The sequence below is a fragment of the Entelurus aequoreus genome, linkage group LG09 (assembly GCF_033978785.1).
Source record: "Entelurus aequoreus isolate RoL-2023_Sb linkage group LG09, RoL_Eaeq_v1.1, whole genome shotgun sequence".
Lineage (NCBI taxonomy): Eukaryota > Metazoa > Chordata > Actinopteri > Syngnathiformes > Syngnathidae > Entelurus > Entelurus aequoreus.
The window spans coordinates 10,194,813-10,209,372 of NC_084739.1; the positions used below are offsets into that span (position 1 = coordinate 10,194,813).

Sequence of the window (14,560 nt, forward strand, 5' to 3'; positions counted from 1 at the left end):
TGGTCATTTTTTTACCGACCAATATTCTGCAACACAAATACAACGTTGAAACAACATGCTTTTTGACGACGTTTATTCAATGTCAGGTTGTGACGTTGATTTGACCATTGAGTTTTGGTCATTTTTCAACCAATATTCTACAACACAAAAACAACATTGAAACAACATGCTTTTTGACAACGTTTATTCAATGTCAGGTTGTGACGTTGATTTGACCATTGAACTTTGGTTATTTTTCAACCAATATTTTACACAAATACAACGTTGAAACAACATGTTTTTTGACAACGTTTATTCAATGTCAGGGAATTGACTGACGTTGATTTGACCATTGAAATTTGGTCATTTTCCAACTAATATTTTACAACACAAATACAACGTTGAAACAACATGCTTTTTGACGACGTTTATTCAATGTCAGGTTGTGAAGTCTTTTATCACTAAATGTATTTGTTCTTTCTATTTTTGACATTAAAAAATACATGTACTGCATGCATTTGCATATCATTTACACTTTAATGTTATCTAATATCAATCAATCAATCAATATATACCCCTAAATCTTATATACCCCTAAATCCCGAGTGTCTCAAAGGGCTGCACAAGCCACAACGACATCCTCGGCTCAGATCCCACATCAGGGCAAGGAAAAACTCAACCCAATGGGCCAATGAGAAACCTTGATAATATACTGTAACAAAGCATTATATTAGCATGTATTCCCCCAAATTGTTTTTGTTAAAATACTGATTGTTCAATATCTGCTTAACTTATGATTTCAAAGCAAGTTGTCCATCAAATTGTACACTGAAAATTACAATATATTTTCCAGTCAAATTCCCATTAGGTTGAGTTTTTTCTTGCCCTGATGTGGGATCTGGGCTGAGGATGTCATTGTGGCTTGTGCAGCCCTTTGAGGCACTTGTGATATAGGGCTATATAAATAAAATTTTATTGATTTATTGATAAAATTCTGGCGACTGGAGTTTTTTTAAAAATTACTATTACTATTAAAACAACAACCTGGCAGCTCGGTTGCATGAATTTTACCATAAAAAAACAGTGGTGTTTTTTCCATTTCATTCATTTTTTTTTAATATGCTGTAAAAACCATTGCAAATTTTACAGTAAAATTATTGGGGCTCTGCTGCCAGTTTTCACAGTAAAATTTCAAGATTTTTTTTTTACAGCATACATAAAAAAATATGTATATAAATGCATAGGCAGTTGTATACATGTGTCATATACTGTATGGAAATGTATTATAAATTGTTACAAGGGGAACCATAAATGCGATGTGGCCCTCAATGAAAATGAGTTTGACACCACTGCTGTATGCAATAGAACCTATGTGTCAAAGTCAAGGCCCCCGGGATGATATTTGATTAGAAATGGGGTCCCACAGTACATTTTTGGGGTCCCACTTTTTTGTAACCGTTTTGAAAACAAATGATAAATGTATGCATTAGCCTGTCATATCTCACATTCTGTATTGTGTTTTGGAAAAAGGTTGTCATAAACGTTACTTAATTCATAAAAATAAAAAAAATACAAAAGAAAATGTTTTTATGCATATGTGAATGTATTCAGTTATAAACATTCATTCGCTTTCTTCTTTCATTCATGGATCTAAACTTCGCTGCCGGTATTTTTTTCTATATTTGTATTGTAATATTTTCAGAATATTTGTTCTATTTTTGGCCAAAGTAAGACAAAGAAAACAATCTGAAGTTGAAGTTATTTTGTAGTTTTAATGCCATGATTTTCCCTGAGCTAAAGTGAGTTTAACACCCCTGCTACAGAATTTTCAAAAACATTCTCACCAAAATAATGAAGAGTACTGCACAATCATGTTTTTTTTTTTTGTTACAGAACTTTATTGATCTTGTCGCAACAGCGTCCACTGGCATTTTTTTTTCGGGGTGTTTCATGAAAAAGAAAGTTTAATCAGAACAGAAAGTTACAATAAGCATGTTCCAAATCGTGTTTTTTATATATTTATTTATCGCACAATGTTAAGCCCTCATTGTCCAACCAAACTGACTTAAAATAAATTTTCACTACAGAATTTTAGGACAGTACACAAAAAAAAGATACATTTAAAATGGGGGTGAATTGTTGTAAATAAATAAAACAATCACTCAATTTATGTGAGTTGCTCATCCGTGACACTGTTCTTTCAAACTCCACACCCGCTTAAGGAAAAAAAAAAAAAAAAAAAAAAAGTAATCCTGTTTTTTTTTTGCTCAGTTGCTGAATACAATGTCCAACGTTTACAGTGAAAAAATAAACATCTGTTTGCAGTAGTACAAATCAATGGCCTGTAGGTTTTAATGTACTGCATTGCATTTAAGTAAGGCGTGGGCACACTTACGTGACACGTTAAAAATGTCAAATAAAATACGGCCGTTACAGTAGAAAGAATTAAGGACACTGGGGACAGATTTGCAGATGCAAATCACTTCTATAGCCAAACAAGACCCTCGTTACAGTGAGCTGCATTTTTTTTTTAAATTCAAGAAAATCAAACGCATACAACATTTCTAGATCATTTCAAGTCTTCCAAAGACAAACCTTTGCCCAAAATGAACAATGGGCTGTCTTTTCACACGTCTAAATATTCAAGTAAAGTTGGGAATGGCAAAAATTGCATGTTAATGTGTTTATTGTCTTTCTTACGTAATTATTTGTTTGTGGAAATTATGTCTTAGACAGTTATTTCGCCTAAAAAAGTGACCATCTTTCATTATTTCTTAGGTAAGCTTCCTCATTTTGCTCATCTTTTAAATGCACCAAAACTTTCAAAATAAATCTGGAGGAAGCTGAGATATGAATTTATCCTGGCAGGGGATTATTATAATTCCCACCATTTAAGGCAGGGGGATCCAATTTTTTCTTCCCCTAAGGGCCACATTGATTAAATTTAATGGTGCATTTCAATAGATCAAAAATCAATCTAGTGTTTGTTTAATATGGGTTAAGCAGTTAAATACAGCACAAGCCAAAAGTTTGGACACACCTTCTCATTTCAATGCGTTTTCTTCACTTTCATGACTATTTACATCAGACATGGGCAAATTAAGGCCCGTTGAGTTTTACAATCTGGCCCGCCGGACATTCCTAAATAATTGTTTTAGATGTTTAAGATGGAAAGTGTAGCTGCCATTATGATGTGCAGTGATGTTTTCTAATCACCGTAAGTCTTCAACTATACGAAGTCTTTCAATGCTTGGAATCTGCATGATATAGTAGTTACTATGGTCATCTAAATAGTTACTATGGTCATCTAATTAGTTACTTTGGTCACTATGAGATATCTCAGATTGTAGGTGGGGTATTTTTTACCCTTCGCGTTCATATTTCACTATGTTTTTAGCATTTTGGTTGTGCTTCGGTTGATTGTAAAATATGTTGTCAATATTCAGTGTTTTATCCTTCATAGTTAATATTGTACATCCCACATTCTTTATTTTCATGTACATTCTGGGTGTCTCATTCAGTAAAAAAAAATGTCAAATTCCATTCCGTTTTTTAAGGCGGTCTGTCATAACGTTTTTAGCTTTCAATCATTATTGTGAGGTTTGGTATTAGTGGTCCTAAAAATAGACACACTTTTTTTAATCTAAATTTGGCCCCACCGAGTCAAATAATTGCCCAGGCCTGATTTACATTGTAGATTGTCACTGAAAGCATCAAAACTATGACATCTGTGAAAGTGAAAACCCTTTCAGGTGACTACCTCTTCAAGCTCATTGAGATAATGCCAAAACAGTCATCATGGCAAAGGGTGGCTATTTTGAAGAAACTCAAATAGAAAACATGTTTTCAGTTGTATCCCCTTTTTTTGTTAAGTACATAACTCCACATGTGTTCATTCATAGTTTTGATGCCTTCAGTGACAGTCTACAATGTAAATAGTCATGAAAATAAAGAAAATTGAATGAGGAGGTGTCCAAACTTTTGGCTTGTACTGTATATTGGAAGAAAAATCTCAGCTTTGTGGTATAAGCAACAAAAGGACCCTCTTAAAAAAATCGCTCTTCTTTTTTTTTACCCTATTATGGATATTATTCAAATATGAGAAATACACACCACCATTGTGTGATGTCCTGCATTGAAGGAAAGCCTATTCTGTCAGTTGTACAGGTCGTCTGACATTTTTTCTTTGCAATAGGCCAGTGCAGACTGTGTTTAATTTTATGTCATTTACAAGCTACGAACGGACTCCTTGCAGACTCCTGATTTAGGGACAATTTAGCTCGCTGCCTTCAATAACAGTGGACAAACTCGTCAGAATAAACACAGAATCTGTCATAATAAATGGCAAAGGGTTTGCGTTAATAAATAGTGGAATGGCATGAAAGTGCTGACAAATAGGAAAATACGCATCCTTAAAACCATTGTGGAGCTTTTCAAGTACTTTCAATATCCACAAAAAGGGGGACGAAAATAAATTATATGCTTTGCAACAACAAAAATCCGAATTTAAAGGCCAAAATAAAATTTAAAAAAAACGACCAAGAGTATTGGTTTGAGGGAGTGCTCTGCTAAAGATCCACTGCCAGTAACGTGTGCACGATAAGCTCCATTGTTGTGTGGTGCTTGAATAGTATAGCAGCGATGGATATCGATTCAAAGAAACCCAGTTTCCAGTACCAGTACGCGCTGAATCCCCGTAAAAGACACATTCACATCCAACTGCAAGGAGGCGGAGAGCGAAAAAAATGGCTGCCATGAGGGCTCAACAACATTGGTTTTCTAATAAGCCAAGCCACTGGCACACATGCCAGGTCATTTACTTTGTTTTTTTCTCGTGGTTTTTGTTGTTGTTTTTCTTGCCAGTGCAGGAGCAGTCTGTTAGATGTCCATTTCAAACTGAGCGTCTTCACCTGGGACACAAAGGGGGAAACAGAGCATGGGTAAGCAAATGCAGGATTCTTTCAGTGACAGCGTGGAAGCTACCGGTGGCAGGCTTCCCGTCGTGGTTGTTGACGTGGTTGTTGGCTTCGTTCTTCCGGTTCTCGTTGAGCGTGTTTTGGCTGGTCACTCCGGGGATGACAGGCAGGTGGACCGGCGGGGTTTGGGCTATGGGCGAGTTGCGCATGTCCAGCAAGAACTTTCGGTCGTAGATGATCCGCGTTCCTGTAAAGAGGGAACACATCCGCCGCTCGTCGCTCATTCATTTAAGGTCACGGGTGAGCTGGAAGCCTGGGGTAACTAACTTTTGTACATAAATAAAAAACATACAGTATTTTCCGGACTATAAGGCGCACTTCAAATCCCTTTTCCCCCCTCAAAACTCGACAGTGCGCCTTATAACCCGGTGCGCCTAATGTAAGGAATAAGTTAGGTTGTGCTTACCCACCTCGAAGCTATTTTATTTAGTACACGGCGTAATGATAAGTGTGACCAGTAGATGGCAGTCAAACATAAGCAACAAGTGTAGGCTGCACTATGATGGCAATATGACTAGGGTAAACAACACCAACATTTTATATGTTCCATTGAAAATATAGAACATTACACACGGCGCTCAAAAATCCATCAAAATGTTTCAATACGACTTTGGTAAGCTATGAAGCCGCACCGCTTGATGGATTGTACTGTGCTTCAACATACTAGTATTATTATGGTGTGTGTATAAGGTAAGACATATCTGGCGTTTTGTTTCGCAAAATTGTATCAAAAATGCTTCTTAAGGTTTAAAATTTCTGGTCAAATACATCTGCTTTGTTTGAATGTATCAACATGTAATAATATTCTATTCATTTCATTTCATTTTTCATTTTCATGTTTATTTCGAATATGTAGACAAAACAAAAACAACAAATTTTGAAAAAAAACAACAAAAAAGCCATTCAAGGATGAATAACAAAAACAACAATAATAATAATAATAATAGTAATAATAAAAAGCAAAAGAAACAAGAAATGAAAATAAACATTTAATGTAAACATATCCGAAAAGGAGTGAGAAGAAGTAAAAACTTATGTACTCCCACCCCTCTTATTACTTACTGTATGTTTAATAATAATAATAATAATAGTATATAAAAATGTTATGTCATATAAATACATATACACATATAAGTACGTACACATATATACATACATACACACATACACATATACATATATATATATATACATATACATATACATACATGTACATCCACAACACACATTTAACAAGTAACTATGAATGTGACACAACAGCGTGTATACATAGTATACATATACATACACATACAAACCCACTGACTCTTAGTGCAGTTCACTATATCCTGTGAACAATATATTTTTGTACATTCTTTTAAAAACATTGATGCTTGGACTTTGCTTATGTACTTCGCTCAGATTGTTCCACAACTTGACACCTGTGATGGAAATGCGAAAACTTTTCATGGTGGAATTTCTCATCTGAATTTTAAAATTTAGTTCTCTCCTCAAACTATGCCCCCCCTCACGTTCACTAAACATGTTTTGAATGTTCAGTGGTAACAAATGGTTCCTAGCCCTGTACATAGTTATTGCTGTTTGATATGAGACAATGTCGGTGAATTTTAATAATTTAGACTGTAGAAATAGTGCATTGGTGTGTTCCAGATAGCCGACCTTGTGAATGGTCCTTACTGCTCTTTTTTGTAAAATGATTAGTGACTGTAACGAACTTTTGTAATTGTTACCCCAGACTTCAGTACAGTAGTTTAAGTATGGCAAGACTAAAGAACAGTAGAGAGTGTGGAGTGACTTATGATCCAGAACCTGCTTTGCTTTGTTTATGACTGCTATACTTCTTGCTACTTTGTATTTTACATGTGTAATATGTGCTTTCCAGCTGAGCTTGTCGTCAATTGTTACACCAAGGAATTTGATTTTGTGCACTTGCTCAATAGCCACCCCATCAATTTCTATATTCAACTGTGTGTTTAACCTGAACCTGCCAAAGAACATAAACTTGGTCTTGCTCACATTCAAAGATAATTTGTTCCAGTCAAACCATAATTTCAGTTTATACAACTCTTCATTTATGTTCTTTTGTAATGTATCTAGATCATCACCAGAGCAAAATACATTAGTGTCATCTGCGAAAAGTACCATAGACAGCAACTTGGATACTTGGCAAATATCATTTATGTACAGTATAAAAAGTTTTGGTCCCAATACTGACCCCTGGGGGACTCCACAAGCAATGTCCAAGCAATTTGAGCTATGGTTTCCCAGCTTCACAAACTGTTTCCGTCTGTCCAAATAGCTTTTTATCCAGTCTATTGCCATACCTCTTATACCAATTTTCTCCAGTTTATTAATTAATATATTGTGATTGATAATGTCAAAAGCTTTTCTGAGGTCAATGAAGATGCCAATTGCATATTGATGATTATCAATTGCGTCTGTGATTCTTTCAATGGATTCCATCAATGCCTGAGAAGTTGATCTTTTAGTTCTAAAACCATATTGACTCTCTGATCGTAGATTATTTTTTTTCCAGGAATGAATCTAATCTGCTATTAAAAAGTTTCTCCAATATTTTTGAAAATTGAGGCAGTAGTGAGACAGGTCTGTAGTTTGTGAAGAGGTGTTTGCTACCATTTTTATACAGTGGAATGACCTTTGCTATTTTCATTTGATTTGGAAATGAACCGGTTTGAAACGATAAATTGCAAATGTGAGTAAGTGGCTTAGAAATCCCCTCAATGACCAGTTTGACCAATGACATGTCAATATCATTAAAATATGTTGATTGTTTGTTTTTACAGTTTTTTACTATGTCCAATATTTCCTTCTCTTCGACTCTCTCAAGGAACATTGAGCATGGATTTCTCTTCACCAGATCCCCCATATGCTCTCCTTCCACCCCTCGATCCATAATTTTACTCTCTAGATCAGGGCCTACTTTAACAAAAAAGTGATTGAAGCGATCTGCCACCTCCTCCATATTGTAATTTTCAATATCATCTTTTTTGAAATATTTAGGTAAGCTGTTTTGTTTGACACCATCTCTTATTATACTGTTTAATATGTTCCATATCCCTTTTATATTATCTTTATTACGCTCTAGTTTATTCTTGTAGTATTCTTTTTTACTTATCCTTATAATACTGATTAACTTATTTTTATATTTTTTATATTTATCCTCAGCTTCTTTGGTTCTCTGTCTAATAAAATTCCTGTATAATGCATTTTTCTTTTTACAAGCATTTTGCAAACCTTTCGTTAACCATGGACAGTTATCAAATGCTCTTGTTTTGTTGTATTCTTTGATTGGACAATGTTTATCATACTTTGACTTAAATATTTCCAAAAATATATTATAAGCACTGTCCACATCTTTTTCATTATAAATCATATCCCAGTTCAGTGATACTAGATCCGTATTAACATATTAATTGATTTGTCTGTCTTTATTCGCCTAAATATTTTTTGTTTACCTGTCCTATTCTTATAAACATAGTCAATTACCGTAAATACCGGCAGGTGGTCGGTAATATCGCAGACTAATAACCCACTTATTTTGTTATCAATTGGTAAATATGTTGTCTATGAGAGTGGCACTGTGAGATGTAATTCTACTGGGTCTAGTGATTGAAGGAAGTAGGCACATACTGTGTATTGTATTTATAAAATCCTCTGTGCTTTTATGATTGCTATGTTTCAATATATCTATGTTAGTATCTCCACATATAAATATATTTTTATTACCTATTCCTGAGAACATGCCTCCCATCCAGTCCTTAAAAGTATCAATACTTGAATCGGGCGCCCTGTATACACAACTGATTAGCATATTTTTTTTGTTTTCCATGCAAATCTCAATTGTAATGCATTCGAGAAGGTTATCAACCACCTGTGACATAGCCTCTACAATCTTGAAATTGAAATTTGTATCCACATAAATTGCTACTCCTCCTCCCCCCTTGTTAATTCTGTTTTTATAAGTAAGTTCATAGCCATCCATCTCAAAGTCCATTCCCCTTTCCTTGTTGAACCAAGTTTCAGATATTGCTATGATATTGAATGGTTGTGAGAATGAGTACAAATAGTTCTTAATGGATTTAAAGTTTGTATATAGACTTCTACCATTAATGTGAATAATAGATAACTTCCCATCTGCTTTGATGTTGTGATTATACTGTTCAGTAGTGTAGTATTTACAAGAGTTATTAATGTTGGAAAATAAATTTATATCTGGGTCAATGTCCAGTTCCAAGTCCAGTGTGTTGTGCTCATAGTGATCCAATGTGTTAAATTCAGTAAATTGTTCATAGTCCATTATCCGCTGATTTAGATGACTGTCGTCACCCATTGTAGCGAAAGTCATATTGTTGTGTGACATGGTGTGTTGTTACCTTAGTTCAGTTAGACCAGAATGCCAGTCCCTTTGGCTCTTCCCTACTGGTACTAGTCTAACTCCTCCATGCTTCTGATGAGTACCACTTTTGCATTCATTCCGTTCAACTTCACAAAGATCTTGCAACTTGTGGTCCAAGTATTCTGTATTTTCCCCTGCTTCCTGAGGTGGCGTGCCTTTTTTGCAATGTCTGCGTTGTGCTTCGTTAATTATATTGTTCTATAATTATATTGCAGTTTACATTTAAAAAAATCAAAGCGCTACATTTCAATAGATTTTTCATATTTCAATAATAAAGAAGGTAAAAGCTTAAAGGCCTACTGAAAGCCACTACTACCGACCACACAGTCTGATAGTTTATGCATCAATGATGAAATCTTAACATTGCAACACATGCCAATACGGCCGGGTTAACTTATAAAGTGCAATTTTAAATTTCCAGCTAAACTTCCGGTTGAAAACGCCTTTGGATGATGACGTATGCGCGTGACGTAGCCAGTGAAACAGAAGTGTCCGTCCCCCATTGAAGCCAATACAAAATAGCTCTGTTTTCGTCTCATTATTCCACAGTATTCTGGACATCTGTGTTGGTGAATCTGTTGCAATTTGTTCATTGCATTATGGAGAAAGAAGCTGAGCCAGCAAAGAAGAAAGTTGTCGGTGCGAAGCAGAGTATTTTGCGAGGGAAGTCAGCAACACAACACGGTGTTTTGTTTACATTCCCGAAAGATGCGGTCAAGATCGAAGAACTCGGACAACCGAGACTCTTACCAGGAGGACTTTGACTTCGATACACAGACGCCTGTAGAGAACTGGGTCAACACAGACTCTTACCAGGATTACTTTGATTTGGATACACAGACGTGGTACCGTGAGTACGCAGCTGCGCTTCCAAACATTTGATCGCTTGCCCGTACGTGCGTGTCACGTATGTAACTTTGGGTAAATATATAAGCTTTATGAACCTTGGGTTAGGTGAACGGTACTTTGGGCTGAGTGATTGTGTGTGTTGTGCAGGTGCTTGAATTGTATTGGCGGGTTATATGGACGGGAGCTAGGAGCTAGGCCAGACCTGGGCATTCTTCGGCCCGCGGGCCGCATCCGGCCCTTTGTGCGTCCCTGTCCGGCCCGCGTGAGGCCAATTATAAATTACAAAATAAATTTTAAAAAGTATCTATGTCGAGTGTGCAATACAACAGTGCTGCTTTTGTTTTGAAAATCGTTATTTGTATTACTTCCGTGTGGACGTATGCGTGTGCGTGATTGTGAGTGAATGTGAACAGCTGCAATCATTAATTACAAAATAAAGTTGAAAAAACATCTATGTCGTGCGCGCAATACAACTGTGCTGCTTTTATTTTGAAAAGTATTATTTATGGGCGTGTGTCCGTGTGTAACCTGCGAGTGAAGGTGCACATGCAGCGACAAGTGATGCACGGTTTACACCCGAGACGCTAAAAAGAGAAAAGTTGATGAAGAATGGCGTGTTTCCAACAAGACATGGACTGCCATGCAACGTTCCTTCTAAGGTGCGTGCCTGCGCAATAGCGCACTGCTCAAGCGTCTGCTGCGCGCAGCAAATATATGCCCCGCACCAAATCAAATCCCATCTGAATTCTAAACAAAATAAACATATTTATTCTATGTAATTTTGCAATGCAACTTTGAGTGACAGTGACAACAAGCGGCCCTAACGGTGTTCGTCAACACCGTTCAATTGAACACCGTTCAATTATTGTAACGTCTATCCAGATGCTTCGAGGCCAGGAATTATATCGATCACTTTATTGAGCAAAACTGTTTATATTCGGACATAACCACACCAAAAACATAAGTAAAACACTTCTATCTCGAAAAACTAGTCATTTTCTGCCGTACAAACCAGGCCAAAACCAACTTGTCATCTGTCACCAACACGCATAGCACTAAACCACTGGTGCGTTTATGGCCAACAAAAAGTCGGACAACTCAAACACCACACAAAGTTACACTATGACTCCTCAGTCATACGTGTGCTTATTTTACTGTCATTTATTATTAATGTTAATTTATTTATATTAGTCATGGAATGCTGTTACACACACTATGTTGAAGTATTAATATTATTAATTATTATTATAATTATTATGTATCTTATGGTATATATCAAAAATAATATTGAGCAAAATTTAATTGAAATATTGTCGATGTGGCCCTCCAGCAGTGCTCGGGTTGCTCATGCGGCCCCCGGTAAAAATTAATTGCCCACCCCTGAGCTAGGCGCTAGCATAACAAACACCTAGGTGTTTGTTATGCGGGATTAATTTGTGGCATATTAAATATAAGCCTGGTTGTGTTGTGGCTAATAGAGTATATATATGTCTTGTGTTTGTTTACTGTTGTAGTCATTCCCAGCTGAATATCAGGTCCCACCCGCCTCTCACAGCATCTTCCCTATCTGAATCGCTTCCACTCCCCACTAGTCCTTCACTTGCACTTTCCTCATCCACAAATCTTTCATCCTCGCTCAAATTAATGGGGAAATCGTCGCTTTCTCGGTCCGAATCGCTCTCACTTTTGGCCGCCATCACTGTAAACAATAGGGAACTTTGCGGAAATGTTCAACTGACTACGTCACGCTACTTCCGGTAGGGGCAAGGCTTTTTTTGGTCAGATACCAAAAGTTGCGATCTTTATTGTCGTTGTTCTCTACTAAATCCTTTCAGCAAAAATATGGCAATATCGCGAAATGATCAAGTATGACACATAGAATAGATCTGCTATCCCCGTTTAAATAAAAAAAAATCATTTCAGTAGGCCTTTAAAACCTGTATAAAAGTAACTGGCTAAAAGCTACAATCCTTAATATTTAAAATTTTATAGACCAGGCTCAGTGCAAGTTGTTTTACTCTGTCCTCCACCCTGAGCCAGCCCATTTTGGAGAAGTGGGTAGGAGTGAGATATGATCTGGGGTGGAGGTCTAGAAGTAACCTGACTTCTTCACCATGTATTATTTATTGCTCCATTTTGGTTTTTCGTTGTGTTTTACTTTTGAAGCTGTGTGTAGAAATGGCACCGCTGCAGTGGCAGCTGGTTGCATCAGCTCTGTGTGTGCTCTTTTAATGCCTTTTATCACCACTAGTCTATAACATCCGCTACACCTCCCTGATACCGAAGTACATGTCAAACTACTTCCTTAACGTAAATGACCGCCATAACCACAACACCAGGGGGAGCTCCACTAACCACGTTAAACCCAGATTCCGATCTAACAAAGGACTTAACTCATTCTCTTTCTATGCCACATCAATGTGGAATGCGCTCCCAACAGGTGTAAAAGAAAGGGCATCTCTATCCTCCTTCAAAACCGCAATAAAAGTACACCTCCAGGCAACTTCAACCCTAAACTTACACCCTTCCCGGATTGTTAATAATCAAATGTAAATGATCAAATGTAGATAATTTTTCTTATGCCTTCTGATCTCTCTCTCTCTCTCTTTCTATGTCCACTACTTGCTGTACATATCCTACCAAGTCAGACCGACACTGTTTCAATGTCCATTTCTCTGTTCTCAATTGTTGATGACTGAAGTGATAACAACCAAACCTACCCCACCCCCCTCCACATCCCACACCCCGAATTGTAAATAATGTGAATAATTCAATGTATATACCCTGATGATTATCTTATGTGCTGACTGTATTATGATGATAGTATATATCTGTATCATGAATCAATTTAAGTGGACCCCGACTTAAACAAGTTCAAAAACTTATTCGGGTGTTACCATTTAGTGGTCAATTGTACGGAATATGTACTACTAATAAAAGTCTCAATCGATCAATCAATCAATCAATCAAAACCGTGTGTTCTTTCACATTTCCCTCTTGTTTTCATGTGTTTTGGGTTTTTTTTACTTATTTTTTGTGTCTGCACTGCAACCACATCATTTCCACATTGTGAGATAAATTGCAAACACAGTTAATTTATAAACGAAAAGATGATTTGGATTGCGGAAACGTCAAATGTTCTGCATTGCAAACGAGCCAATCAGAGAGCGAGGTCGCTGTGAGTGGGCGTGGCTTACATTTGTTTTTGTTTTGAACAGTATGACAAGGCAGCTAAAGGCCAGGATTATGGCAACAGCAACATTGATTGTGAGGGTTCGTTCTCAATGATGACACTTACCTCCAGGAGTGGTAGAGAATAAAGTGCCTCCAGGGGTGGTACAGTAGTCATGAGGTAGCTGCGTTGAATCGTTGATCAACACCGTCCTGGTCGGGATGGCCCTGCTCTCGCTTAGCTGACGACTAGTCGACATTTTTTCTTCGGCGCCTCTTCGGTGACAATTTCGGCTGCTGCGGGAACTTGGGGTTGTTGTTTTTTTTAATCTCCCGACGGACGGTGGACACCCGGGCCGTTTCCCCCCGCTCTTTTGTGACTTTCCTAAGGCTTTCTTTTCGCTCCTCGCGTCCTCCCAGCCGTCAGCACCGTCCCCTCCCTCAGCAAGGCAGGAAGCACAAGGGGCGGCCGGATGTGACGTCACGCGGCCGCGCGTCATTAGCCACCGCCCAGTAAACAGAAAATACCGGTAGATCATAAATGTAAATTTCTCAATACCCGAACTTTTTTTGTGCCTTTAAAGAGGAATTATAACTTTACTTCAAAACGCTTTTTACCTCTAAAAACCAAAAAGCTGTGAAAACCATGATGCTGTGCTCCAAATATGGATTATTTACGGAATTTGTGTGAGCCTATGGCTTTACACATTGCTATATATATATATATATATATATATATATATATATATATATATATATATATATATATATATATATATATATATATATACACACACACATATATATATATATATATATATATATATATATATATATATACTGTATATACACACACACGAACATATATATACACACACATATATATATACTGTATATACACACACACGTATATATATATATATATATATATATATATATATATATATATATATACACACACACACACACACACACATATATATATATATATATATATATATATATATATATATATACACACACATATATATATATATATACTGTATATACACACACACGTACATATATATACACACACATATATATATATACTGTATATACACACACACGTACATATATATATATATATATATATATATATATATATATATATATATATATATATATA

At 36.5% G+C, this 14,560-nt stretch overlaps 3 protein-coding genes across 3 annotated transcripts in view; 1 reads left to right on the top strand and 2 right to left on the bottom strand.

Annotated features, from left to right (window-relative positions):
- The window catches only part of cuedc2 (CUE domain containing 2), a 466,641-nt gene that overhangs the window by 53,917 nt on the left and 398,164 nt on the right, over nt 1-14,560 (bottom strand). The gene's annotated exons all lie outside the window — the stretch shown is intronic.
- ppa1b (inorganic pyrophosphatase 1b) overlaps nt 1-14,560 on the top strand; it is a 64,625-nt gene that overhangs the window by 23,919 nt on the left and 26,146 nt on the right. The window lies entirely within an intron of this gene.
- Nucleotides 1,844-13,863, bottom strand: eif4ebp2 (eukaryotic translation initiation factor 4E binding protein 2). Its single transcript, XM_062058042.1, has 3 exons — nt 13,520-13,863; nt 4,963-5,142; nt 1,844-4,889 (listed from the first exon to the last, which is right to left on the bottom strand). The coding sequence occupies exons 1-3, from the start codon at nt 13,650-13,652 to the stop codon at nt 4,858-4,860; spliced, it is 345 nt and encodes a 114-aa protein (XP_061914026.1). The 5' UTR covers nt 13,653-13,863; the 3' UTR covers nt 1,844-4,857.